Consider the following 27,215-nt stretch of genomic DNA (forward strand, 5'->3'; position numbering starts at 1 on the left):
CTTATATATAGTTTTTATTCTCCTTAGCGTTTTGTTGCAACACGTAAATGTTCCTCTCATGACACCATTTTCTTCTTCCTTATCATCTCAGCCATCACTATGACACCATCAAGCTAAGGCAAAAACCATTTTTCTCTCTCTCTCTCTCTCTCTCTCTCTCTCTCTAAAGAAGTAAAGATAGAAGCCCCTATTCAGGTGATGAGGAATCTAAAATTTACAGTCACCATATTATAGCACGTATTCATTCTTATTTTCATTGCATGTGTTATATAATAATCAATCACATGCTACCCATATTTTTGTTTCTTTTGTATTGATATTTTAATTAATAATTAAAAATATATATATATATATATATATCACGGTATCATTGTCAGTTAATCTTCTGCATATCAATGTCAGTTGGTCACATTGTGTTCAGTGTTTGTGTCAGTTCATTGGAAGATGCATTTGTTGGTAATTTACTGTGTACGAATTTATTATTTAAAAAAAAAAGATTTTTTATGCACCCCATTAATTAATATGTTTTGAATGGTTGCTAGCTGCAACATATAATAAGACATTGAAGTTCCTCTTATGTTCATATGATTTGGAATAAAAAGGTTGCTTGGTCTTATGTGAATGCTTGTCGGTTTCTTCTTTTTTGTTGGGGTTATGTTTTGTTATTTTCAATGTGAACAATGTAATTCAGAATCTATTTTCACATGAATTATTGTGTGTAGGATTATATTGCACCTTGTGGAAAGTGCAAGAACTTGTGACAATAATAGATGGGGTTTCTGGAGCTCTTTAGTGTTGCTTCCTTTCCAGTGATCAAAGTCTTGCTTGTTACTGCAATTGGTTTGTTTCTTGCAGTGGATCAGATTAGTATTCTTGGAGAAGATTCAAGGAAGAAAGTCAATCATGTAAGCTTTATTAATTTGTTTCTGTGTAACTTGCTAATCCTAAAAGAAATTATTAAAAAGTATTTAAATAATATAATCCAACAAAACACAAATATGATTTATGATAGCCAACTTTAATTACTTGTAGCATTGATCTTATTTTCTGTGACAGCTTGTATTTTATGTGTTCAATCCTTCATTGGTTGGTAGCAGTTTGGCCAAAACAATTACTTTGGAGAGTTTTCTGTTAGTGTGAGTATTGTTTTGTGATCATAACTAATTTGAGGATTATTATTATTGGTTTGTTGAATTGAATTGACATATTGGGTTGTGTGAATTAGGTGGTTCATGCCAATCAACATTCTTGCTACATTCATATTAGGATCAGGATTAGGATGGATTGTGATTAAGATCACAAGGCCTCCAAAACACATTGAAGGTCTAATAGTAGGTTGCTGTTCTGCAGGTACATACCTACATACATACATAAATACATACCTACATACATACATACATACATACATGTATCTCTATGATGCTTTCACTATAACATTAATGTGTTTGCACTATACATACTTAAGGCACCCTTTTTGGCTAGTAAGTCTTTTAGTTCAAAAATTAAGTAAATTGGGAAAATTTCATTGCAAGACAGAGAAATTATGCATGTTTTTGTATCTATCTCCTCCTTTAAACAAATTTCTGTGTCACAATATCTTTGTATTTCTATTCTGAGATAGTTATCAAATGCAACCTTTTGCAACCATAGAAAATGAACTCCTGCTATCATGGCATATTTGAGAAATCTTAGATAACCAAAATGGAAATATTGTTAGATAATGTCTATAATCATATTAGAGCTCATATGTTTCTGTTAATTTGTACAAAGTTGTTCAGATTCTTCAACAGAATATGTAATCCTAGGAAACAATGTTACTTCAATGTAATATGAGACTGGTGTCAAAGATTTCTGGTTCATAAGGGACATCCAAATAATGCTTATTGTTACCCATGAAAACTTTGGAATGTGTCATTTCTGTTATTTTGTTTTATCTTACTTAAGCTTCAAACTTCATGTATTCATTGATCATCATGTGAAACAGGAAACTTGGGAAACTTGCTGGTAATTATTATTCCAGCCACATGTAAAGAAAAAGGAAGTCCTTTTGGAGATCCTGATCTCTGCTATCAATATGGAATGGCTTATGCTACACTTTCCATGGCGGTATGTAACTGTCATTTTATCTGTATAATTCTCGAAATAAACATTGTGTTCTGTCTTGAAATAGTTACCAAACGCGCCTTTGATGTCAATGTTGAATTTGCTATTGTCAATACTTATTGGTGAATCTATTCTAGAATGAAAGAAAGAAAGAATGAAGAAAACAAAGGGGTTAATTTGTTCTAATTTTGATTACTACTCATTGGGGAACCTTAGATTGGAGCAGTTTTCTTATGGTCTTATGTTTACAACATAATAAGAATTTCATCAAGTAGACTCCAAAAAGAAGGCACCAACAAAGTGAAGGCTTCAGGGGAGATATCTCACTCAGAAACTCTTAATCCTGCAAAAGACACATTGAATGATGCATACACCATTCTGCTTCCAACCCCAGAATCTCAGGAAAAACTCAAGGTTGCCACAAAAACATTGTATATATTCATGAGTTTAATTTAGATAAGCAAATTTTGTTAATTTTCACACACAATAATATTTTGGTGTCATTTCTCCAGATTTCAATGTCAAAAAGAATTAAGAACCAAGTGGAGAAGATTGTAAGCAATGTCAATTGGAAATCCATGTTTGCACCATCAACCATTGGAGCAGTATGACACTTTATTCTCTCTTAAAATTCATATTTTGTATGCATTTTTGTAATATAGGCTGCACTAGTACCTTGGTTTTGTTTGCAAGCGTGAGGAGTGCATGAAGTTAGTCTCACATCGAAGAAAACAAGAAAGAATAAAGAGTTTATAAGATGAGAAACCATTAAATTAAATGTAGTATTTTTTTTATCATAAGTTATATGATATGTATTTTTTTTTTCTCTTTTTCCTTCTTAGATTTGTGGCTTTATGATTGGTGTAATTCCCCAATTAAGAAATGTATTGATTGGAAGTGATGCTCCACTTCGTGTGGTTGAAGACTCTGTATCCATGTTGGGGTATGCCTCTCAAAACTTGCTCATCACGATCTTAAATTATAAGTCTATGTTTAAAATAATATACATACCATTTTTTTTAAACCACTTTAATATTGTTTGATCCATGCACTCACTTCTTTTTTTTAAAAAAAAATTGCTTCTCTATATATGCAAGTTGTGATCCTTACATAACTAAAAGGAAAAAAGTAACTTTCTTACATGTTTTTGCATGTTCCAAAAGTTCAAAGAATAACTAAACAGCTACTTTAGTTTTTATATAAATGTATTATGTATGCAACCCTTAAATAGAGGTGAACTTTAACTAATGTATGCACTTTCTATTTTCTTAATTATATGTTGTCTAAGTAATTTTGTTCCATTATTTTGTCTCTGGGATTCTAAAGAATACATCTCATTTTCAATTTTCAGTGACGCAGCCATTCCAACCGTCACACTTATAATGGGTGCAAACTTACTCAGAGGTACACTATTAATTGCAGCGGTTGTTTTTTTTTCTTTTTTTGTAAATTGCAATGGTAGTTTAGTTTCTTATATACATAGCTTATTTTATTGGGTTAAATAATTTTCCATATTAAATATAACTTGTACTTTTTTTTTCCTAGAAGCTTTTGTACAGCATAAAATTAAATTTCCCAAGAAGCGAGAGACTTAATTGAAAAATATTTATGTAATATAGGAATTTAATTAAAAGTATTATTAGTTATAGGAAATTGATTGAAAATTGTCGTGAAATTATAAAAATCTCTCTAAGGAACTAAATCTTTATTTATTGTTATTTTTTACACTATACCAATTTTTCAAACAAAAATTGTTCTATACAATTGACTTTTTTTTTTTCAAAGTTAAGAGTGAAACTCGAATTCGAAACTTTTGGGTGAGGAGGGGGACTATGTCATTTGAGTTATAACTCGTTGGCTTCTAGACACAGTGACTTATTCATAAGTGATGTATACTACATGATTATTTTTTTTAAAATTAATGTTATGAATGCATTGTCCAGGCTTAAGGGGAGCAAGTACTCCATTATGGACCATTGTGGGAATTATTGTAGTTCGGTACATTTTTCTGCCACTTTTGGGTGTTGTGGTTGTTAAAGGAGCAATACACTTGGGTTTGGTTCAGTCTGATCCCTTATTTCAATTTGTTCTCCTTCTTCAATATTCACTTCCACCAGCTATGAATATAGGTACACACACATTTATTCCTACTTTTTAATTACCAATTTTATTTATTATCATACTAATAATATTCTCCAAAATTAGATTATGAAAATATACATTAACTTTTTTTTTCCTTCTAAAATTGAGATAATGTTATATTTGACTGATATTCATGTATTTTTTGAAATGTAACACTAATTCTATTTTATACAAAGAATCAACCGCGTGTGAAACTTTTAGACATAACTAACCATGAGTCCACATTGTTAGGAACTATGGCTCAATTGTTTGGATCAGGTGAAAGTGAATGCTCTGTAATCATGCTATGGACTTATGCTTTGGCTTCAATAGCTGTTACTCTTTGGTCAACCTTCTTCATGTGGCTAGTTGCCTGATTTTGTATTCATATAATAATTATTTCATTTTTATTAATTATTTCATTTTTATAGTTTTTTCCACCTCAAGTTTTCACTATCTCTGCTTAAAGAAATTTTGTTCTATTGTAAAACTTTATTTCAGCAATTGGTCATATTGGACAGAATGTTAGGGGAAAGAAGAGTAGGGAAAGAAATTGTTGCATGTATAGGTACATTCTGAAGTGTTATAATATTTGTTGATGAAGTGTTTGTTTAGGTATCATTAAATTATTAGAAAAAGATAAATTTTTTAATAATTTTTTTATTTTTTAACGTGTTTAGTAAAATTTTAGTAGTAAAAATAAAAATATTAGAATAATAATAATAATAAATATTTTTTTTAGAAATTACAATTTATATTTTTTTAAAAAAATTTTTATTTAAAAAAAGATATTTTTAGCATAATAAATAAATAAAAAATATGTTTATATTATTGTATTTAAACATTATTATTAAATAAAAAAATATTTTTATATAAAATATCTAAACATAAAATTATTTTTATTTTTTTAAAAGATATTTACAAAAAAATCACTTGAAAAAAGGATCTTTTCGTAAAAATCACCTGAACAAATTTGAAGTCTTACCTACACAATAGTATGAATGGATGTATGTCCATTTAATATATTGTGACTTTCTTCATAATATTGGGCGGCCAACTTTCTCAAGATTGAAGAAATCAATCTTCAAGACAGATGCAAATAAATGTACTTTGAAAAGCAAGGCTTAATATGTGTATAAATAGAGGTTAAATCTCACTGCGTAACACACAGTTACACAACAATAAGAATATTAAATATTTTTTACTCTCTCTCTTATACTATTCTCTCTCTTATATTCTTTATTACAATATTATTAAATATATCTATTAATATAGTAATTCTAGTGAACATTACTATTAGAACTATCTAATTATATTTTCATACATTATATTTGTTACCTCTTATTTATTTATTTATTTAGTTATTTTACAACACGTTATTAGTACGAACCTCTAATGAAATTTAGAAAGACTCCAGGTAACAAATTTTTTTTATGTCGAATCTCTTTCATCTTGAATATAATGCTTTTGATATATTTGGAAATAATTATTTATCATGGATACTAGATGCTAAAATCCATCTTGATTCAATGGATCTTGGAGATATCATTAAGGTTGAAAATAATACATCCCAAAAGGATAAAGCCAAATCCATGTTTTTCCTTCGTCGTCATCTTGAAGTATGATTGAAAAATGAATATCCCACATTAAAAGATCTTGCAGATCTGTGGAAAGACCTTGAAGAAAGGTACAATCATCAAAAGACGGTGATACCTCTTCGAGCCCGATATGTTAGAGAAAACTTTCTCGACCTTCCATGTCTCGAATGTGCTCCTGCAATAGCAATCGAGAAAAAGAATTTAAAAATATTATGAGTTAATTTCTTGCCTTTTTGTTGCTGAACGCAACAATGAATTACTTTTGAGAAATCATGATGCGCGCCCAACTGGTGCCGTCCCATCTCCTGAAGTAAATGTGGCAAATCATTACCCCAGAAGAGGTAAATGGCAAAGTTTTAGTAACGAAAAAATTATGGAAGGAAAAGGAATTATGTTCACAAAGGATCTCACCAGAAGTGGGATAAAGAAAGAAATATTGGACAAAATAAATCAAAAGAGGATAAGTGTTTTCGTTGTGGTGGAAATGGCCATTGGTCACGTACCTGTCGTACCCTAAGGCACCTTGTTGATCTTTATTAAGCATCCTTGAAAAGAGACGACAAAGGAAAGGAAACAAATTTTGTTTCAAATGATGAAAATTCCACCACTCATTATGATGTATCTAATTTCTTTTTAAGGATTCTGAAGAAAATATTGGCTATTTGATCAATGTGAAATAGTTTGATATGTGTATATGTTTGTTAAGTATTCATGTGAATAATTTTACTGTGTATGTTCTTCTACTCATTTCATTATTATTATCATTTGTCTTTGAAGAAAAATGGCAAGGACATATTTTGAAAATATTTGCCTTGCGGATAGTGCAAGTTTGCACACTATTCTTGAAAGTGATATATATTTTACCCATCTTGTGCCAAAAGAAGAGTATGTTAATACTATTATTGCCTCGGACAATGTGATAGAAGGCTTTGGAAGAGCTATAATTTTGTTTCCTGGAGGAACAAAATTTGTAATAAATAATGCACTATTATCTACCAAGTCTTTGAGGAACTTGTTGAGTTTCAAAGATATTCGCCGAAATGGATATCATATTGAAACAATGAACGAGAAAAATCATGAGTATTTATGTATCACAACTCTTGATTTAAATAAAAAGGTTATATTAGAAAAGTTACTCTCACTTTCATCTGGGTTGTATTATACCAAGATTAGTGCAATTGAATCACATGCCATTGTAAACCAGAAGTTTACTAGTCCAAATGAATTCATAACTTGGCACGACCGATTGGGTCATCCGGGAGCAACCATGATGAAAAGAATTATTGAAAACTCCCATAGACATTCTCTAAAGAACCAGAAGATTCTTAAAACTAGTGAATTTTGTTGTGCTACATGTTCTCAAGGGAGGTTAATTTTAAGGCCATCACCAGTAAAGATTAGATTTGAGTCCCCTAAATTCCTAGAAAGGATTCAAGGTGATATATGTGGACCTATTCATCCACCATGTGGATCTTTTAAATATTTTATGGTCCTAATAGATGCATCTTCCATATGGTCACATGTGTGCTTATTATCTTCTCACAACATGGCATTTGCGAGATTATTGGGTCAAATTATTTGATTAAAAGCACAATTTCCAGAAAATCCAATCAAAGCAATTCGTCTTGATAATGCTGGTGAATTTACTTCCCAAGCTTTTGATGCTTATTGTATGGCTAATGAAATAAGTGTTGAACATCTAGTAGCTTATGTTCACACACAAAATGGGTTAGTAGAATCACTTCTTAAACGCCTCCAATTGATTGCTAGACCTTTACTTATGAGAACAAATCTCCCAACTTTGGTTTTGGGGCATGCTATTTTACATGCTGCAGCACTTATTCGTTTGAGGCCAACGAGTTACCATCAGTTCTCTCCTATGCAATTAGCTTTTGGCCAGCAGCCAAATATTTCCCATTTAAGAATATTTAGATGTGTGATATATATTTCCATTGCACCACCTAATCACACCAAAATAGAACCCCAAAGAAAATTGGAGATATATGTTGGATATGATTCTCCCTCTATAGTGAGGTATCTTGAGATACAAACGGGAGATGTATTTAAAGCCCGATTTGTGGATTGTCATTTTGATGAATCAAAATATCCAATATTAGGGGGAGAGAATAAGCTTCCTGAAAAGGAACTTAATTGGAATACATCATCATTGATGTATTTAGATCCTTGATCAGGGCAATGTAAATTAGAAGTTCAAAAGATTATACATTTGCAAAGAATAGCAAATGAATTGCCTGATGCATTTTCCGATACAAAGAGGATAACCAAGTCTTATATACCAGCGAAAAATGCCCCAATTCAAATTGATGTCCCAGTTGGACAAATTGCCATAGAAGCAAATACACGCCAGAAGCGTGGCAGGCCTGTCAGTTCCAAAGATAAAAATCTTCGAAAGAGAAAAGAGGTAAATACGATTTCTATTGAAAAAGACATAGTAAAGACACCTGCAGTTGTCCAAAATTCTAATATAGAGTTAATGCCAGAAGACGTTTAGGTACCTGAAAATTGTGAAAATGACGAGATCTCGATAAATTATGTCTTTATAGGAAAAAAATGGAACCGAAATAAGACAATTGTCAATGAAATATTTGCATATAATGTGGCATTGGATATTATGCATGAAAGTAAGGATTTTGAGCCAAGATCAATCGAAGAATATTGACAAAGGAATGATTGGCCAAAATGGAAAGAAGCCATGAAGGCTGAATTATACTCACTTGCAAAACGTGAAGTCTTTGGACCTGTAGTCCGTACACCTGAAGATGTAAAACCTGTTGGATACCGATGGGTATACGTGAAGTCTTTGGACCTGTAGTCCGTACACCTGAAGATGTAAAACCTGTTGGATACCGATGGGTATTTGTGAGAAAAACGAAATGAGAAAAATGAAGTTGTGCGCTACAAAGCCCGACTTGTGGCACAAGATTTTTCACAAAGGTCCGATATAGATTATGAAGAAACGTATTCCCTTATAGTGGATACGATAACATTGTATTATTTGTTCAGTTTATCTGCATATCATAAACTGCATATGCATTTAATGGATGTGGTAACAGCCTATTTATACGGCTCATTAGATTGGGATATCTATATGAAAGTTTCTGAAGGACTAAAGATATCTAAATCATCCAATGAATATTCACAAGGGTTATACTCAGTCAAATTGCAAAGATCTTTATACGGTTTAAAGCAATCTGGGCGAATGTGATATAATCGTCTTATTGAGTATCTGGCAAAAAACGGATTCAAGAATGATGATATCTACCCGTGTGTTTTCATAAAGAAAACTGCATCTGGATTCATTATAATTGCTGTGTACGTTGATGATTTAAATATCATTGGAACTCCTGAAGAGATTCCAACAATTATAAAAAACTCTAAAAGAAGAGTTTGAGATGAAAGATCTTGGAAGAACTAAATTTTGTCTCGACCTGCAGATCAAGCATATAAAAAATGGGATCTTTATTCATCAAACAACATACACAGAGAAGATCTTGAAAAGATTTTATATGGATAAGTCACATCTCTTGAGTACCCCAATAATTGTAAGATCTTTAGATGTGGAAAAGGGTCAATTCCTTCCTAAGGAAGAAAATGAAGATATCCTTGGTCCTGAAGTACCATATCTTAGTGCCATTGGAGCGCTAATGTATCTTGCTAATAATACACGACCTGATATATCATTTGCTGTTAACTTACTGGTAAGATATAGTTCCTCTCCAACCAGAAGACATTGGAGTGGAATCAAACAAATATTTCGATATCTTTATTTAACGGTTGATATGGGATTGTTCTATCCTTATGGATCCAAGTCACAACTAGTTGGCTATGCAGATGCTGGATACTTGTCTGATCCACACAAAGGAAGATCTCAAATAGGATACCTGTTCACATATGGTGGTACAACTATATCACGGAGGTCCACGAAATAGACGATTATTGCAACATCCTCTAATCATGCCGAAATACTAGCGATACATGAAGCTAGTCGCGAGTATTTTTAGTTCAGGAGTTTGATCCAATATATCCTGTCATCATGTGGGCTGATTGATCATAAGATAGCTCCAACTGTCCTGTTTGAAGATAATACAGCATGCATTGCTCAACTTAAGGGTGGATACATCAAAGGTGATAGAACAAAGCATATTTCTTCTAAATTCTTTTTCACTTATGATCTTCAAAATCAAGGGACAATTGATGTCCAACAGATCCGCTCAAGTGAAAATTTGGCAGATTTATTTACAAAGTCACTCCCCAAATCCTCCTTTGAAAGATTAGTACATGAGATTGGGATGCGCCGATTTCGAGACATCAACTGATGTCAATAAGAGGGGGAGACTGTACTCTTTTTTCATTGGTCAGATTTTTTTCCATTGGGTTTTTCTTGACAAAGTTTTTAATGAGGCAGTCCCCATCACAAAGGATATTGTACTCTTTTTTCTTCACTAAAATTTTTTTCCCACTGGGTTTTTCTTTAGTAAGGTTTTAATGAGGCATATTCCTAAATAGCCATCCAAAGAGGAGTATTGTGATAAGTATGAATGGATGGATGTCCATTTAATATATTGTGACTTTCTTCATAATATTGGGTGACCAACTTTCTCAAGATTGAAGGAATCAATCTTCAAGACAGATGCAAATAAATGCACTTTTCAAGGCTTAGTGTGTGTATAAATAGAGGTTAAATATTATTTACTCTCTCTCTCTTATACTATTATCTCTTTTATATTCTTTACTACAATATTATTAAATATATCTATTAATATAATAATTCTAATGAACATTACTAATAAAACTATCTAATTATATTTTCATACATTATATTTATTACCTCTTCTTTATTTCTTTATTTAGTTATTTTACAACATTACCTATAATACTTTAGAATATTCAACTTTTATCCATAACAATAGAGTCTTATTTAAGAATAAAGTAAATAATGAGGATTCAAAGTATAAAACTGAATGTGAATGATATTATTGAATGAAATAATATGAGTTACTATATGGGGTAAGTATTATTTTGGTCCTTAATATTTAGGGTTAGAATTGAAATTATTTTCAACGTAATTTTTTATTTAGAATCATTCTTAACATTTTGTTTCGTATTAAAATCGTTATTTTTAATGAAATTTTTAATTTTATTACTAAATTATCCCTATCCTAATAAAAAATTATAAAATAAAAAAAAAGACGCGAGGGGAGGGGAGAAAGGGAAAGGGGAAAGGACACGAGGGAGAGGAAGAGGGAGGGGGGAGGAAGGAAAAGGGAGAGGGGAAGGGAAAGGGGAAAGGGGGCTGGCGAAACTTGCGGCCGCCGTCGCCATCGCGAGCCAGGGAGAGAGCTTCTGCTTCTATACCGTTGCTCCTCAATGCCGTGTTCTCGCCGCTACTCTTCGCAGCTGCACTTCCCTGCTTTTGCTTCTTGCTTCAACCTCTATTTCTGCTTTGGCTTCTGCTTCTTGCTTCGACTTCTGCTTTTTGCTTCGACATCTGCTTTTTGTTTCTACTTGAGCTTTTGCTTCTGCTTCTTCTGCTTTCGGGTCTACTTCTGCTTCTACTTCTAATCTGATTTTGATTTGTTATTTTCTGATTTCATTGTTGTTGTGTGTTGATTTGGTTGTTGAGTTTGATGTTATTATTTCTGGATTTGAATAATGTGTTATTATTGCTGTTCTTGAATTTGATTATTAGTATTTGATGGGAGTAAGGGAGGTGGTGGTGGTAAAGGTGCTAGTGGTGGTGGAGAGTATTTTTGTCCGTAAAAAGTTAAAAAGACGATTTTAATACAAAATAAAACGTTAAGGACGATTCAAAATAAAAAATTACATTGGAGTGTTCCTTAATTATAAAGACTAAAAAGGAACACTTTACACTAATAGAGAATGACATAATTATTAAGGTGAATTCCCAAAAAGGAAAACACAAGATAACTACTTAACTGATGAATTTATTACATTAAGAAAAACATGAAATAAGGAATAATACACACGATCATATTCATGGCCTTGATTGATTGTAATCAAACAATTTTCAACGAAAGATTTGGATACCCAGCTTGAGTTTTGTACCGTTCAAAAAGATCTTCAAGTGCTTCAATAAACTGACTATGTACTTTGCCAACCTAAAATTTATTTTCCATCTAGTGTTAGTATTAAAGTCTTTTAAATAAATGTTCAATTATGGTTCGAAAACATCTATTATATATAAAAAAAAAATGTATGAAAACCTTTTTCTCTTTTCTTTCTAAAACTAACATAAAATTTAAAATTAGAAGTATATATATAGTACATACCTCCTCCATGGTTGGTTCTGGATTTTTGTTGACCTCAATAGGTTTACCCACCACAACATACATTGGACGTTTGAATGTATTGGAGACCTGAATAGAAAAAGAGGACTTGTGCTTAAATTATATTTTATCAGCCTCAAAAATGAAAAATTACTTGGGTTAATTATATTATATAAAAAAAATATTTCTCAAATGATGTAATATAATATTAACTTGGTGAAAATTCAGGTGCAGTTAACTTTATGTGAAGTTGATAGTTAGTAGCTGTTAGATGACAATTTAGTCAAATTTATCATTTAACAACTCTCAACTATCAATTTCATATAAAGTTAACTGTACTTGAATTTTTACCTCACTAAACCATTTAGCGACAGTTATTCAAGTGTCATTAAACTGTTTAGCAATGGTTGAAAACCGCCACAATCTACCATTAATATTGTAATAATTCTTTAGATAAATCATGAATTCTAACCATTTTTTATTTATACACCACCTTCAATAATTTCCATCCAAGATTCTAATTAGCCAAAAGGTATACATTGACAAAAAATAAACACAAACCCGAAAATTCCCCAAAAATATATTGGGGGGAATTTGATGACCCCTGCTAAATTGAGAATCAACTTTCAATTTGGTTTCCACCAATTATAGATATCTGACTTTATATAGCACCGTTGCATCAAAGGAGAAATTGTAGTTAGTTCAAATGAAAAGCATGAAGTATTAAAAGGAATAATATAGATCCATGAATTTACCTGCCCAAAGCAGAAAACTGGAACAAGAGGTTTGCCCTTCTCCATTGCTACGCGGACAAATCCTCTTCTTTCCTTAAGAAATATAATCTATAAAATATAAAATAATTATCTTAAATAAAATCATAAATGCATAGAAATAAATCTATGAAATATATTTTTAATAAAAAATTTTTATTTTATAATCTTAATATATATTCTTAGAACACAAGATAGATAAACTACTCTAATATAAATAAGAATATAAGATAATATAATACATAGAAATAAAACTTAACTGTCAAAATCGATATCTATAACAATATATAATAAAAAAATTCATTTTGGTGTTCAAAATTTTTTTCTATTTTTATCTTTCCTAATAACTTACTCACAGTTACAGAATTCTCACTACTTTATTTTTGTTCACGTTCACGTCAATATAACTTCTATAATTATTTCACTAATAAGATACCAGTTTCTCCCGTTAATTTCTCTCACATCACGTTACTGCATAATACTCCTGTATAGGTCAGTTATAAAATTTTCACTACTTCATCTTTATCTATAATAATTAATAAGATACCAGTTTTTCCTCTTAATCTCTCTCACTTTACATTACCGGTACTCCATAATAGAAAAAATTTCCTTCATTTCTCATCCATCTTCTCCGGCATCCTTCTCACTTTACCTAACGTAAAATCTACTGTAATTTGTTTTTCCTCGTTAAATAAAAGTGTAAAACTATGTTTATATGTTTCTTTGATTAGTTACCATTAACAACATACCAATGGAAGATTCATGTGGAAGTGGTCGACGAACTTGGCAAGACTATGCCAGGCAACGAAGATAAAATATGAGCGAAGAACAGAGTCAGCAATACCTTGTCAGATGGCGTGCCAGTTACCGAGAAAGTATTAGACGAGAAAAATAAATCGATACATCAAGTGGACCAACTAACATGACAACACTGGTACAAGATATCACAAATATATCTGCTCAATAATACTCTGTATCAGTTCCTCTATGTTATACTTCCATTAATAAATTTATATTGTTAGTTTATCATTTAATATGAATTATTTTTTATGATATATCTATGTTACTGGACTCTTAGTACGAAATATGTATAATTTATTTCTTGAGTGTACCCTTAAATTATCAAATTACATTATTTTCATCTTAATAATAAATTTTCTACGTATACAGATACTCACAATAACAACGGAATTGATTCAAGTAATATACCAAACGATCCAAATATAAGTAAAAATTCTATATATTTATATTTATTTAATTAATAATAATTTATTTTTCTTAAATTTTGATTCAATAAATCTTTTATTATTGGCCTAAATAATATTATTATAGATATTATTATATCGTCTTAATGTACTTTATATAATTATAATCTCAATTATTAAATAATTTAATAATTTTTTAATATAATATTATACAGATATAAAATTTTTATAACTGTATTATTATAAAAAAAATATATATGTTCAATGTTTAATAATATATTTATTAAAATTTTTGCTTTTGTAACAAAAAAATTTAGTAGATAATTCTAGTATATTTTTTTAACCTTTTTTTCTATAATTTAGTTTGCCATTTAATTTGAATTATTTCTACAATATCTTTATGTTAATATACTCTTAGTACTATTTATCTGTAATTTATCTACCGAATATACTCTTAAATTCTCAGCATACATTATTTTTATGTTAATAATAATTTTTTTAAATATTTAGATACTCATAATAAAAATAAAATTGATTCAAATAATAGACCAAATGATAATAAATATGGGTAGGACTACTATATATTTATTTAATTAATAGTAATTTATTTTTTCATAAATTTTGATTCAATAAATTTTTTATTATTGTCCTAAATAATATTATTATAAAAATAAATAAAATGTTCTCGCCGTATCATTATAAAAAAAAATATATTTGCTATATGTTTAATAATATAATTGTAATTTAAATTTTTTCACTGTATAACAAAAAAATTTAGTTGGTAATTTCAATATTTTTTTATACTTTTCCTTCTAAAAAATAGATATATCAGAAGTGGCAATTTTTTCACTATATAAATTTAAATTGATAAATTTACTATTTTTAATATAAAATGCTAGCAATTTAATATAATTTTTATATTCACGAATTACTTATTTCTAAAAAAAAAATTATACACTGTAAAATATAATCATTTAAAATACATTATTATCGTTTCAATAATATAATTGCTATTATTCAGATGCTCATAATAATAGTGGTCCGATTAATATCTAATAGAATTTTACATTTCATATTTTTTTAATATTTTACACTTCTTTTAAACATTTTATTTAATACACAAAAAAGGTTCAAATATTTTTAATAAATATAACATTGTAAAAAATAAATGATAATTTCTTCACTTAATAAATCTATTATACGGTTACACTTGAATTATTTTTCAAATGATAACTTTTTACAGGAGCTCAAATTGCCTATCATATATTTGTATTTTAGGGTCACTATCTATTTTTTTAGTTATTAAGAGTTTGGATAATTATGATATTAATGGGTATTTTACGTATTTTATTACTTCCAATCAATTTAATTTTGTATGATTTGTTTCTTATAAAGTAACCTCTCAATTACCACTGATACTGTACAAATTTAATTCAATGAACAATTTTATAATTTTGTTAATGTGTTCTTTTTACATACTATCAGAAATTCATGAAAATAGGTTTGATCAAAACAATAGACGTAAAAAAAATATAATTGGTTAGTATTCTACTTTATATATATATATATATATATATATATTTAGTATTGTGACATAATTTTAATAGGTAAATAAATTTATAAAAAAATTATTATTTTATTCTTATATGTTAACATATTAATGTATTCATAGTAAACATTAATTATGAGCATAATTGATGTTAAAAAATGTATTTATTTAAGATCACCATTTCAAGAAAAAATTATAATAAAAGAGTGCCAGTGCCTAACAAAAAAAATTAAAATCTATACACAAAATTTTTTATAAAAACCAATATAATACTTAAAATATTTATTTACCAATTAAAATAAAAAATATGTAAATTTTAGCGAAAACAAAAAAATAATTAATTTAAAAAATTTTATATTTTCTTGAATCATTTTGTTATAATTCACATAAATATGAAAAAATAAAATAATTAAATAAAATGTTACAATAAACAAAAGAATATATAAATGCATAAAAATTATAAAAAAAGTTTTCAAAGAATATTAAAAAAATATAAATACTTGGTGATAGTTATCATATTAATTAATTAATTTATATTTTTATATTAATTATCATATTAATTTTTATATTAATTATTTATAAAATATTAATTTTTTTATTATAATCTTTATAAAAATCTTTATGGTGTATTACCAGAAATATAGTTTTCAAAAAAATATTGTTACCTTCATCACAGATAATTTATGTTCTTAGTAAATCTATGTATAGTTACTTCTTGATACAATTCACTCTTCATATAACTTTAATCTTTAAATTTTTATCACTGATATAGATATTTTTGTTTACAAACTTCAATTTATTGACGACTAACGACTTATATTTTTTTAATAGACTATTTAATTTCAAAGGAGCTCATCAATATATGTCAGAAGATAAAGACAACGAACTTGAACATCTATTTTATGCAACAAGTACGTACTAATTATCATTAACTGAGACCTACTAGATATACTAAAAATATATTAACAAATATCAATTACACGAAGAAGGATTCCAAAGTTTCTGGAGTGCATGAAAAGATAAGCAAGCAATTGCATCAATCGAACCAATAGACAATAAAGTAATTTTTTAAATTAATTACTGTAAAAATTGCATTAAATATACATACTTCTATTTTTATGTTAATAATCATAATCATATGTTATCTAATAGGTTCATTCCCTTCAAATTTATTCTATTGGCTGGTTGGGGAGGAATGGTTAAAACAGACAAGACCCAATTCTAAAAGATGATAAAAAAAAAATATTGTTCCAACAACATATAAAGTAATGCAATCATCGTAATCAGAATGTTATTGATATGCCTATTATCTATCTCCCTTCTATATTCTTCATTTTTCATTAAATAAAGAGAAAGAATTTATGCCTAAAATATTAAAAAGTTACTCTGAAATTACAATGGAGATTATATTTTTCATGTTGAATAAAGTTGCAAAAAATAATTTTAAATCGGTGATAATAAATTAAACATTTTTTTTCTAGCAACAAACTCACAGAAGCAGAATCAACTCATGTTAGTAAAGAAGAACATTGCAAGTACTTTTCATTAGATTAAGAAACCGCACAAAATAGAGGTAATATCGGATAATTATATATTTGAATGCTCTATAGAGAATTTAATGGCTTCTTTTGTTGTGCATGTGTAAGAAATTTCAATTTTACAGGCTTTATTTTTTTTATTGTTAAATTGTCGTTCAAATACAATGAAATTTGTATTGACATATGATATATTTTATTGATTTCTAAATTTTTTAGTTCTTCAAGACTCAAGAATTTATTGATAAGGAGATTTATAAGGAATTGCTAAAAATTTTTACTCGGTACAAATTCAGAAATTACTTTAGGTTTATCTTAACGTTTTTACTTATAATTTGATCTATAATCACAGAAAAGACATAATTATTTTTCTTCTTTACACTTTTTGTAGGCACAAGAAAGATTCTTCAAATACAGATCCGTACTTTAGCTTACCACTTAAAAAAAAAAGTCTCTAAACAAAAAAAATGACTTTTAAATATCGCTTATTTATTGTAATAACTATTTTATGAATTATGTTATTTGTAGATAGATAATATATGTGTTCATTATAATTCAATCATTTTCATATTGTTATTGTTTATAGATAGGTAACATATGATTATTTTAATTTGAACATTTTTATATTATCATTGACTATTCTATATTATTATTTTTATGTTATTCGAATTTAAAATTTTAAAATTCATTAAAATAATTAACTTTAAATCCCATTTAAAAAGGACTGAAACGTGCTTGTTAAACCGCTAGCATATGTAACGAGAATAAATTCTCTCCATTTTTTTCATGTAACTTGCCTTTTAATTTTTAAGACTTTTTTTTGACTACATTAATACTTTTTGTTATATAATATTTATTCCATTTGCATTATTTTTAAAGGTTTTAAAATATTTATCATATCTATATATAAAATTTATCTTATTTATTCTCTAAAAATACATGTTAAAATTATAAATTGAATTTTTTTATTAAAAATACAAAAAAATTTCAATTTTTAATGTATTTATTTTATATTATTAAATAAAAATTAAAAAATTTTCATTAATAATAAATTTTTCATGTGTCATTAGAATACATATTAGCTAAATCTTTATAAGTATTTAGGTGACTTTTTTTCCTCTAATTAATTTATTCGTAATAATAATAATAATAATATAATTATATAAAAATGCACCTCAGAACTATACTCCATGAGAGATATTTCTCGCAATCCACCAGGCACAAGAATGCAACTATAGCCAGAATCCAATAGCGACACAAAATTTTTCTTCGACACTGATGTAAAACCCAACCAAGTCCATATGTGTCTCAAAAATGGTATATAAAATACCTATAGAAAATTTTAAAATTATAAACTTATTAATGATAATCATTACAAAAAAATAATTAATTAAATTCTCAAGTAGAAAAAAAGCTTACCACACTGCTTGCAAGAACTTTTATCTTAGGAAGAGGTATGAGATCTGTGCTACTTGTTAGTGCAATCATGCCATTCGACAAAATTGAATGTGGTTCATAGCCAAAAACTGCACATTAACAGGGCCATAAAATAACAAAATGATTTCATTCACAAAAATAATAATTTATTTTAATAATATAGAATAACAAAATTTTAATCATAATTAAAATTCAATCTAGTCTAAAACTAGTCAGCGTGAGCTCATATATTATAAGTTTAATGTGACTAAATATTTTTTGATGGCTTTATCGTCATAAAAATATTTTAAAAATAGAAATTTAATTTTGAATGTAAATAAAATCTTATGTTATCACACTGACACACTCCATGCATTCCACTATATTTTGTATAAACCTCAGCTTTTTCTTCCAGAAACACCCCACAATTTAATTTCAAATGAAAAGAAGAACAAACAAAATAAGGTAAAAATTCGCATACAAATTGTCTTTATGTGAAGTTGCTAATTAAAGACTGTTAGATGATTTAACCTGTTTCGCTAAATTATTATATAACAACTTTTAACTATCAACTTCACATGAAAATGACTGTATGTGAGTCTTTCCCTTAAAATATATACGTTGTAAGTATATAAAAACTTTATACTATCAGGTAAGCATAGTAATTATTCTCTAAAATTTAATCAAGAATAGTTTGGTTCAAACCATAAGCACGATTAGGATTGAAGGTCTTTATATCCTCTACATGAAGTGTCACGGGAAAATAACTGCAAGCATGTTTGCATATAAACCTGATGAAAAATAGAAGCAGAAAACAAGGTCTATATTTGCTTAGTTAATAACTGATCTATATTTTATTTTTCTTTTATAACTGAGAAATAAAAATGTTCCATAAACAAAAATAGAAATCCCAACAAGGTAACCACTAACCTGGACAATTTTTGACCAAATTTACTCTTTTCATCGATAGGAATGGCCACAAACACAAGCAAAGCAAATGTCCTATCATACAATGCCAGAAACTGGTTTTTATTTTGTGAAAAATCTTATTTGAAAAGATCAAAGGAGAATTAAGCTTTTATTTTTATATTTTATTATTTGTACACATACAAAACCTAAAGCCATATTTGCATTTCCATATAACATTTTCTTTTAGACGAGAGATGGAGACTCACAAGAGTGCCTTGGAGAGAGGGAGGAAAAGGAGTGAGAAGAGGGAGAAGGCACCATTGAAGTGAATACGTCCCAACCACAATGCCAATGCCACAATTGTTTTTAGGCCTTTCAACAACTTATTGCACCAAGACACATCGCCGGCGATAACCTCATTGCACCTGAATACCTTCTCTTCCGCCAAATATATTAATATGTGTTGTGTTTAATTTTTAATGTTTGAGTACGGTATCAAGTATCAACTACCATTACTATTTTATATGATTATATATTCGGATTTGGGCATACGTGTATATTAACATATATAAGAACATGATAGAGGTGCACCAGTTGAAAATAAGCTAGCTTTAAAGACTCATGTTGCCTCTCCTACCCTACATCAATTCAAGACTCAAATTCTAGAAATAGTATGGAGAAAATTAAATGCTACTTAATTTGGAATGAAATAAGCGACATTCATTTATTTATTTCTTTATTATTGCAATTTTATTTGAAGACATATAGCTTTCAGTAATAAATTTGGTTGATAGAGATAGTGTGATGAAACAAATACCGGATTCACGCGTCACATTTTTTCTCTTAATTTAAACCCACCCCCTTTCTTTTTTAGCATTGTTATTGAAAAGTCGCTTTCTAGTAATAAATTTGGTTGAAATGAATTAACAATGTTCTAAGAACCAAACCGAAAATGTTTTGACCCAGGCTTAAGTGATGTATACTACATGATTTTTTTAGGAACAATGCTAGGGGCAGCAACTTTTGTGATTGGTAGCCAGCAAATAGCCATCAATGATAATTTAATGGTGTGAGATTGATGTGAGATTTCATCCAATGACTCACATTTCTCTGCTGGTTACATGCTGGCCAAAATTCAACAAAACTGCTGGCTCCTAGACTTTTCCTTTTTTTTTTAAAATTAATGTTATGAATGCATTGGCCAGGCTTAAGGGGAGCAAGTACTCCACTATGGACCATTGTGGGAATTATTGTAGTTCGGTACATTTTTTTGCCACTTTTGGGTGTTGTGGTTGTTAAAGGAGCAATACACTTGGGTTTGGTTCACTCAGATCCCTTATTTCAATTTGTGCTACTTCTTCAATATTCACTTCCACCAGCTATGAATACAGGTACACACACATTTATTCCTACTTTTTAATTACCAATTTTATTCATGATCATACTAATAATATTCTCCAAAATTAGATTATGAAAATACACATTAACTTTTTTTCTTCTAAAATTGAGATAATGTTATATTTGATTGATATTCATGTATTTTTTGAAATGTAACACTAATTCTATTTTATACAAAGAATCAACTGCGTGTGAAACTTTTAGAGATAACTAACCATGAGTCCACACTCTTAGAAACTATGGCTCAATTGTTTGGATCAGGTGAACGTGAATGCTCTGTAATCATGCTATGGACATATGCTTCGGCTTCAATTGCTGTTACTCTTTGGTCAACCTTCTTCATGTGGCTAGTTGCCTGATTTTGTAATCCATAAAATAATTATGTTAAGTTTGAAAAATTTATATTAAATTAATACGATGAACAACATTTTTAGAAAGTGTTTAATAAATTATTTTTAATTATTTGTTTGATGAATTTAGTGAGTATGCAGGAAAACGATTTAATTTTCATAGTGGCCCAAGTTAAACAAGTCCAACTTGATCTTTAAATGAATTCAGCCCTGTGTAAAAATTATTTCACAACAAGTGGCTGAACTTTGAACCTAAAAAAGAATAGACAAGTCCAAATCACAAGTCCATGAACCAAAATGAATGAATCAAAGAAAGGAGCCCAAGATTCTCAACTCCATCCCTTGGTAATTGGAACTTGGAATTCAATTTGATTTAACTAATAGAAGACCCGTGCGTGCACAGGTTAAAAATTTCTATTCTTTTTTGGATTTATTTTTTCGGTGTTCTTGGATTGTCACTTTTTACATTAATAAAAAATATTTATTTATTTATTCTATCACTAACATAGTTTGCATAAGTATCGTTGCTTTTCAAAATATTAATTTTGATGAGCACATCTTAGAATTGGCTATAAAAATTCTATCTCACAAAACATTGTATCTTGTTCAACTGTATAAATTATGTAACAACAAATACAACTTAAAAATATAAACAACACAATTAAGAAGATAAACATAAATAAGAACAAAAACCAATATAATTTATGTATATAAAAAAATTCTTTTCTCGCATTAAAATTTAAGAAAAGGAGCAATTGAAATTGAACCGTATAGAATTTTATAAGTTTTTTTACGTATTACAATAAAAGTATATTATTATTCAAATGCATAAAATTAAATCTTTTAACATTGAGATAAATAAGAGTCAAAATTGAGAAAAATCATCAGTAATCGAAAGAGTAAAAATTGCTTTAGTTTCGTACTTGAACCTAAAAGAAATATCTAGTTTCCTAATAAATTAAAAATGTTATCAGTAAGACATAATAATAACACGAAAAATTCATATTAGTTATTAGTTATAAAATAAAAAAATAATATAAAGTTTAAAAAAATTTCATACACATACGCAAGTCACAAATTTATTAACCTAAGATCTCAAATGCAAGTAATTTTTCTAACACAACCAACTCCATCAATTCCAGTAACTCCACCCAAACAGCACTTTAAAATCAGTGTACTCGAATACCGATATAAAAAGGAAAAAAGAATAGTTAATCCTCTTTGTTTTCCAAAAGTTCAGTGAATGGAGAGATTATAAGAACAGATTTTGGAATAAAATCGCAGTGGTCCTAAATTGGAAAATTAACTTAAACTGATGCTTAGTGGCCCTATAAGATCCTTGGTTGGCACAACAGAAAAGAGCTTCATGACATATACTCGACCCTCAGAGAGAAGTTGTTTAAACCTGTAAATCATAGTCTTTCGAACAGTAGCTTGTATCTTGCACCCCTACCAATCAACATAAATTATACTAAAAATATGATAAATGATAAATCGAATAAAGAGAAAAACAAATTTAAATGAAACAAAATTTCAAACTTTGATATAAAAAAGGTGAGGAGAAACACATCTAAATACAAAAAATAAACAGCCAAAAAATTTTAATAGATTTAGACCACTATAACTCACAAATTCATCAACCAAAATCATCTCCATGAAATTTGGGAGAAGCTGACCAGTGAAAGTAGGAACAGTCTAAAGCCTAATCACCCTAACTTTGAGGTTCTATGCTTTCTTCTCAAGATTAATCTTATTAACCATATCCATGACAGTTGTCATATTGAAATACAATTAAAGGAATGAAAGAAAATATATTTCAGTCAATAAAACAGTAATTAAGAAACATATACAACAGCAACATGAATGTCAAAAAAATCTGCCATGATAAATGGGTTCTGCCTTTATTTATAAACACAAATCAATTGAGTAATTTGAATTTCGAAATCTATTGAACCCTTATTTTGGGAGAAAAAAAAAGAAGCAAGATAGAGATTTGAAAGATATTGATGTTGATTGACCTTAGATATCAATCGAAAGATATTTGCGGACCCCACTAAATAATCCTATATATAGGCCTTAAGCTAACAACAATTGATACACAAATAAGGTATATAAATGATAAGATACATTAACCCTAAGTTATTTTCTATATAAATTGTAAGTTAATAGGAGAAGAGAGGATGAGATGAGAAGAGGATGAGAGAGAAGAGACAGATAACAAAGACAACATGAGGTAACACCTAAAGAAAAGCGAAATCTAAGACCATCTCTAGTAGGGAACTCATCCACATTTCTATTTATGGCTCACCTGTCATAAAAAGTAATTTCACATCAGTTTTTGCGTCATAAACAGTAAATATGAACTCAAAACATCTCTCTCTTCTCCATTAGGAGGAACTAACTTTAGTCCCTATTATAGTCCCACTTAATTAATTAATTAAAATAATTAAAATTAATGTAGCTATTATATTTTTTGACAATTTTATTTAAATTTATAAATTCAAAAATAATTCACTATTAAAAGAAAGACATAGTTAAATTTTATAGTTGACAACAAACATTGTGAAATTGTCATATGCGTTCAATCAAATTTTTTTTAACTGTCTATACTGCTATCTATTTAATTATTATAATTATTAATTAATTTAAATTAATTTATAAAATTACTTAATATAAAAAATATAATTAAACTAATTTACAAAATTAATTAACATACATATAATATGTATGTAATATATATTTTAATTTATTTATATGTAACATATTTTTTAATTCATTTATATGGAATAGCAACACTTATAATATATATGTATACAATACAATTATCATTTTATAATATATATGTATATAATACAATTATCATTATATATATATTTAATTTTTTTATTGACATTCCACATGTCAAATTTTTGTTGGAGGCTGAGAGTTCTTCTGAGTAGAAACTCTCCTCATCGATCCATGTGAAGGAACTCATTCTCACACTCCAATAGACAAAAGTACCCTTAGACCATCTCTAGTAGGGAACTCATCCCAATTCCTATTTATGGCCCACCTGTCATAAAAAGTAAATCCACATCAGCTTTTGCATCATAAACAGTAAATAGGAACTCAAAGCATCTCTCTCTTTTCCATTAGGAGGAACTAACTTTAGTCCCTATTGTGGTTCCACTTAATTAATTAATTAAAATACTTGTAATTAATGTAACTAATTTTTTTAATAATGTAATTTAAATATTTAAATTTAAAAATAATTCACTATTAAAAGATATTAATATTAAATAAATTCATATATAACAATAATACACAATAGATAATTCGGTGTTACACTAATTTGTAAAATTACTTAATACAAAGAAAAACATAATTAAACTCTATAGTTGACGACAAGCATTATGAAATTGCCATATGTGTTCAATCAAGTCCTCCTTCAATTGTCTATGTTGCTGCCTATTTCGAAGTTGGGCATTTCTTTGGAGAAATTGATGGTATGGTGCAAAATCTTCCTCTCCCAGCTGAGGTTGTGATAAGCCATTTTCAACATCATCATACTCTAAGCGTTGAGCAAAATTTTCTGCATAGTTGTCTCTTTCATCCTCAACAATCATATTATGCAATATAATACAAGCTCTCATTATGTTGGCAAACTTTTTCTTTTCCCAAAAACGAGCTGGACCACGTATAATTACAAAGCGTGCTTGCAACACTCCAAATGTTCGTTCCACATCTTTTCTTTGCCCTTCTTGGTATTGTGCAAATAACTTGCGTTTCTCACCTTGTGGCTTTGAGATTGATTTGACAAATGTGGCCCATTCAGGATAAATACCATCTGCTAAATAGTATCCCATTGTATAATTATTACCATTAATAGTATAATTTACTTCCGGAGCACGGTCATTTAGAATATCATCAAACACTAGAGAACGATCTAACACGTTGATATCATTATTTGAACCAGAAACTCCAAAGAACGCATGCCATATCCAAAGGTCTGAAGATGCTACAACCTCAAGTACTATGGTTGCAACCCCATGATAACCACTCATGTACATACCTTTCCACGCCTTTGGACAATTTTTCCATTGCCAATGCATGCAGTCAATGCTACCCCACATGCCAGGGAAGCCACGACCCTCCGCTATTTGTAGCAGGCATTGTACGTCATTTGGATTGGGTTTTCGCAAGTATTCATCCTGTAACACGGAAATGACACCTTCAACAATTTTTTTCAAACATTCAATTGTAGTGCTCTCGCCTATGCGCACATAATCATCAACATCATCAGTTGCTACGCCATATGCTAACATCCGTATCGCAGTGGTACATTTTTGAAGTGGCGACAAGCCTCTTCTTCCAGTTGCATCAACCTTCTATTGGAAATACGGATAGACGTTTGAGAGAGCGTCTACTATCCGAAGGAACACATCTCTTCTCATTCGAAATCTCCGTCAGAAAATGTCAGCATTATACACCGGTTCATCTGCAAAGTAATCTTGGAAAAGGCGATCATGTCCTGCTTCTCGATCTCTGTTGATCCATCTACGAGTAATTGGGATATGGCTTCTATCGATATCTTCTTCTTCTGAATCTTTGAATAAATACTCATCGATCCAATTATCTATGAGTGTGTTATCTTGCCGTCTTCTTTTGCAATACAAAGCCTCATTGAACATATCATCAAAATTTCTAGCCATATGGAGAAATGTAATTTTTAGTTCTCTGTCGAGGTGAGAAACAAGAGTTGAAGTGGAGTTGTGGAGTCATTGATAGTTGATATTTATAAGTGTGTCTGCAATAAGTACCTTAACGGCTAGTTTTGCAACGGCTAGTTTTGCAACGGCTAGTTTTCCTTAACGGCTACTTAACGGCTAGTTTTGCAACGGCTACTTAACGGCTAGTTTTGCAACGGTCACTTTCATGAACAATAACGACACAATAATATTGACTAATTTAAAAACTTACATCAGAAATAAATAAAACAAACTACATCACATACCAGTAATACGCAATAAATAAATAAGAACATACTACATAACTCTACGAATACAAGGAACCATTAAGTAAACCACTTGGCCATTATTTTCTCACATGCAATCTCATGAAGAGCTCGTCGTTTCTCACTCATTGTAGATGTGTCAGCATTAAGTATTTGCATATCCATTTCCCTTTCTTTTGCTTTTATCTCCATTTCTTTAATATACCTCTGAGTTTGTAATTCTTGTTCTTTCATTGCCGCTTGAATTTGTAACTCCTTCTCTTTGATTGCCATCATCTTTGCTCTATGTTCCTTCTCCTCTTCTCTTTCTTTTTCCCTTTTCATTAGTTCCTTTTCTCTAACATTCTTAATATCTTCCATGAGAGATAATTTTTTGACAACCGATAATTTTCTTTCGCTAAAATCTTCAGACATCTGTGCTTTTCCCTTACCTATTCGCTTGCTCTTCTTTGATCCTTGTGGGCGAATGGGAGAGTCCACACCGAGTTCGTCAGCCAACGGTGTTTCTGGGTTTGATGAGGATGAGTATACTCCAGTTGCACTAACCTTGGTTCCCTTTGAGTCGCCACTCTGTGTAGGTAGTTGGCTTCTCCATTTTTGCTCCAACCGAAGCATGTTCCAATGCATCTCAAAAGTAAACTTTTGACCATAATTTGTAGAATAAAATTTATAAGCTAACTCCTTTATATCATCAGCGTTCGAACCACTCCTTATGTTTCGACTAGCTTGATCGTAGCAACCAGCAAATTGTGCAACAGCCTTGTTGATCTTATACCATTGTTTCTTACATGCAACTACCTCCCTTGCAGGGATGGACCTAGGCACAATAATGAGGTGCCCCCATGGTGTTTTTAATTTTTGTTTTAAAAAATATAGTTATATATAATATGCCCCCACTTTAAATTTTAAATGACCCCACTACAAATAAAATAAATTCAATTAGCTAAAGTTTTAAGTTTA

General features: G+C 29.3%; 2 protein-coding genes across 3 annotated transcripts; one reads left to right on the forward strand and one right to left on the reverse strand.

Annotated features, from left to right (window-relative positions):
• LOC130941689 (protein PIN-LIKES 3-like) lies at positions 1-4,842 on the forward strand. Of its 2 annotated transcripts, none has more exons than XM_057870261.1 (11): positions 1-195; positions 723-905; positions 1,057-1,136; positions 1,226-1,350; positions 1,985-2,106; positions 2,320-2,517; positions 2,616-2,708; positions 2,946-3,046; positions 3,455-3,507; positions 4,047-4,232; positions 4,477-4,842. In XM_057870261.1, the coding sequence occupies exons 2-11, from the start codon at positions 771-773 to the stop codon at positions 4,599-4,601; spliced, it is 1,218 nt and encodes a 405-aa protein (XP_057726244.1). In that variant the 5' UTR covers positions 1-195; positions 723-770; the 3' UTR covers positions 4,602-4,842. The 2 variants fall into 2 exon arrangements, with proteins under 2 accessions (XP_057726244.1, XP_057726253.1); XM_057870270.1 differs by lacking the exon at positions 1-195 and adding an exon at positions 248-456.
• Positions 4,843-26,315: 21,473 nt separating this feature from the next.
• Positions 26,316-26,870, reverse strand: LOC130975646 (glutathione S-transferase T2-like). The gene has a single exon (XM_057900410.1). The coding sequence runs from the start codon at positions 26,868-26,870 to the stop codon at positions 26,316-26,318; it is 555 nt and encodes a 184-aa protein (XP_057756393.1).
• Positions 26,871-27,215: the final 345 nt, after the last annotated feature.

The sequence above is a fragment of the Arachis stenosperma genome, chromosome 1 (genome assembly GCF_014773155.1).
Source record: "Arachis stenosperma cultivar V10309 chromosome 1, arast.V10309.gnm1.PFL2, whole genome shotgun sequence".
Classification (NCBI taxonomy): Eukaryota; Viridiplantae; Streptophyta; class Magnoliopsida; order Fabales; family Fabaceae; genus Arachis; species Arachis stenosperma.

Bases quoted from the DNA above. Each gene is read 5' to 3' on its own strand.
- LOC130941689 (XM_057870261.1), top strand. From the start codon at position 771: ATGGGGTTTCTGGAGCTCTTTAGTGTTGCTTCCTTTCCAGTGATCAAA. The intron at 3,508-4,046 runs GTACACTATTAA...TGCATTGTCCAG, and splicing joins GGGTGCAAACTTACTCAGAG to GCTTAAGGGGAGCAAGTACT. The intron at 4,233-4,476 runs GTACACACACAT...CCACATTGTTAG, and splicing joins TCCACCAGCTATGAATATAG to GAACTATGGCTCAATTGTTT.
- LOC130975646 (XM_057900410.1), bottom strand. From the start codon at position 26,870: ATGCTTCGGTTGGAGCAAAAATGGAGAAGCCAACTACCTACACAGAGT.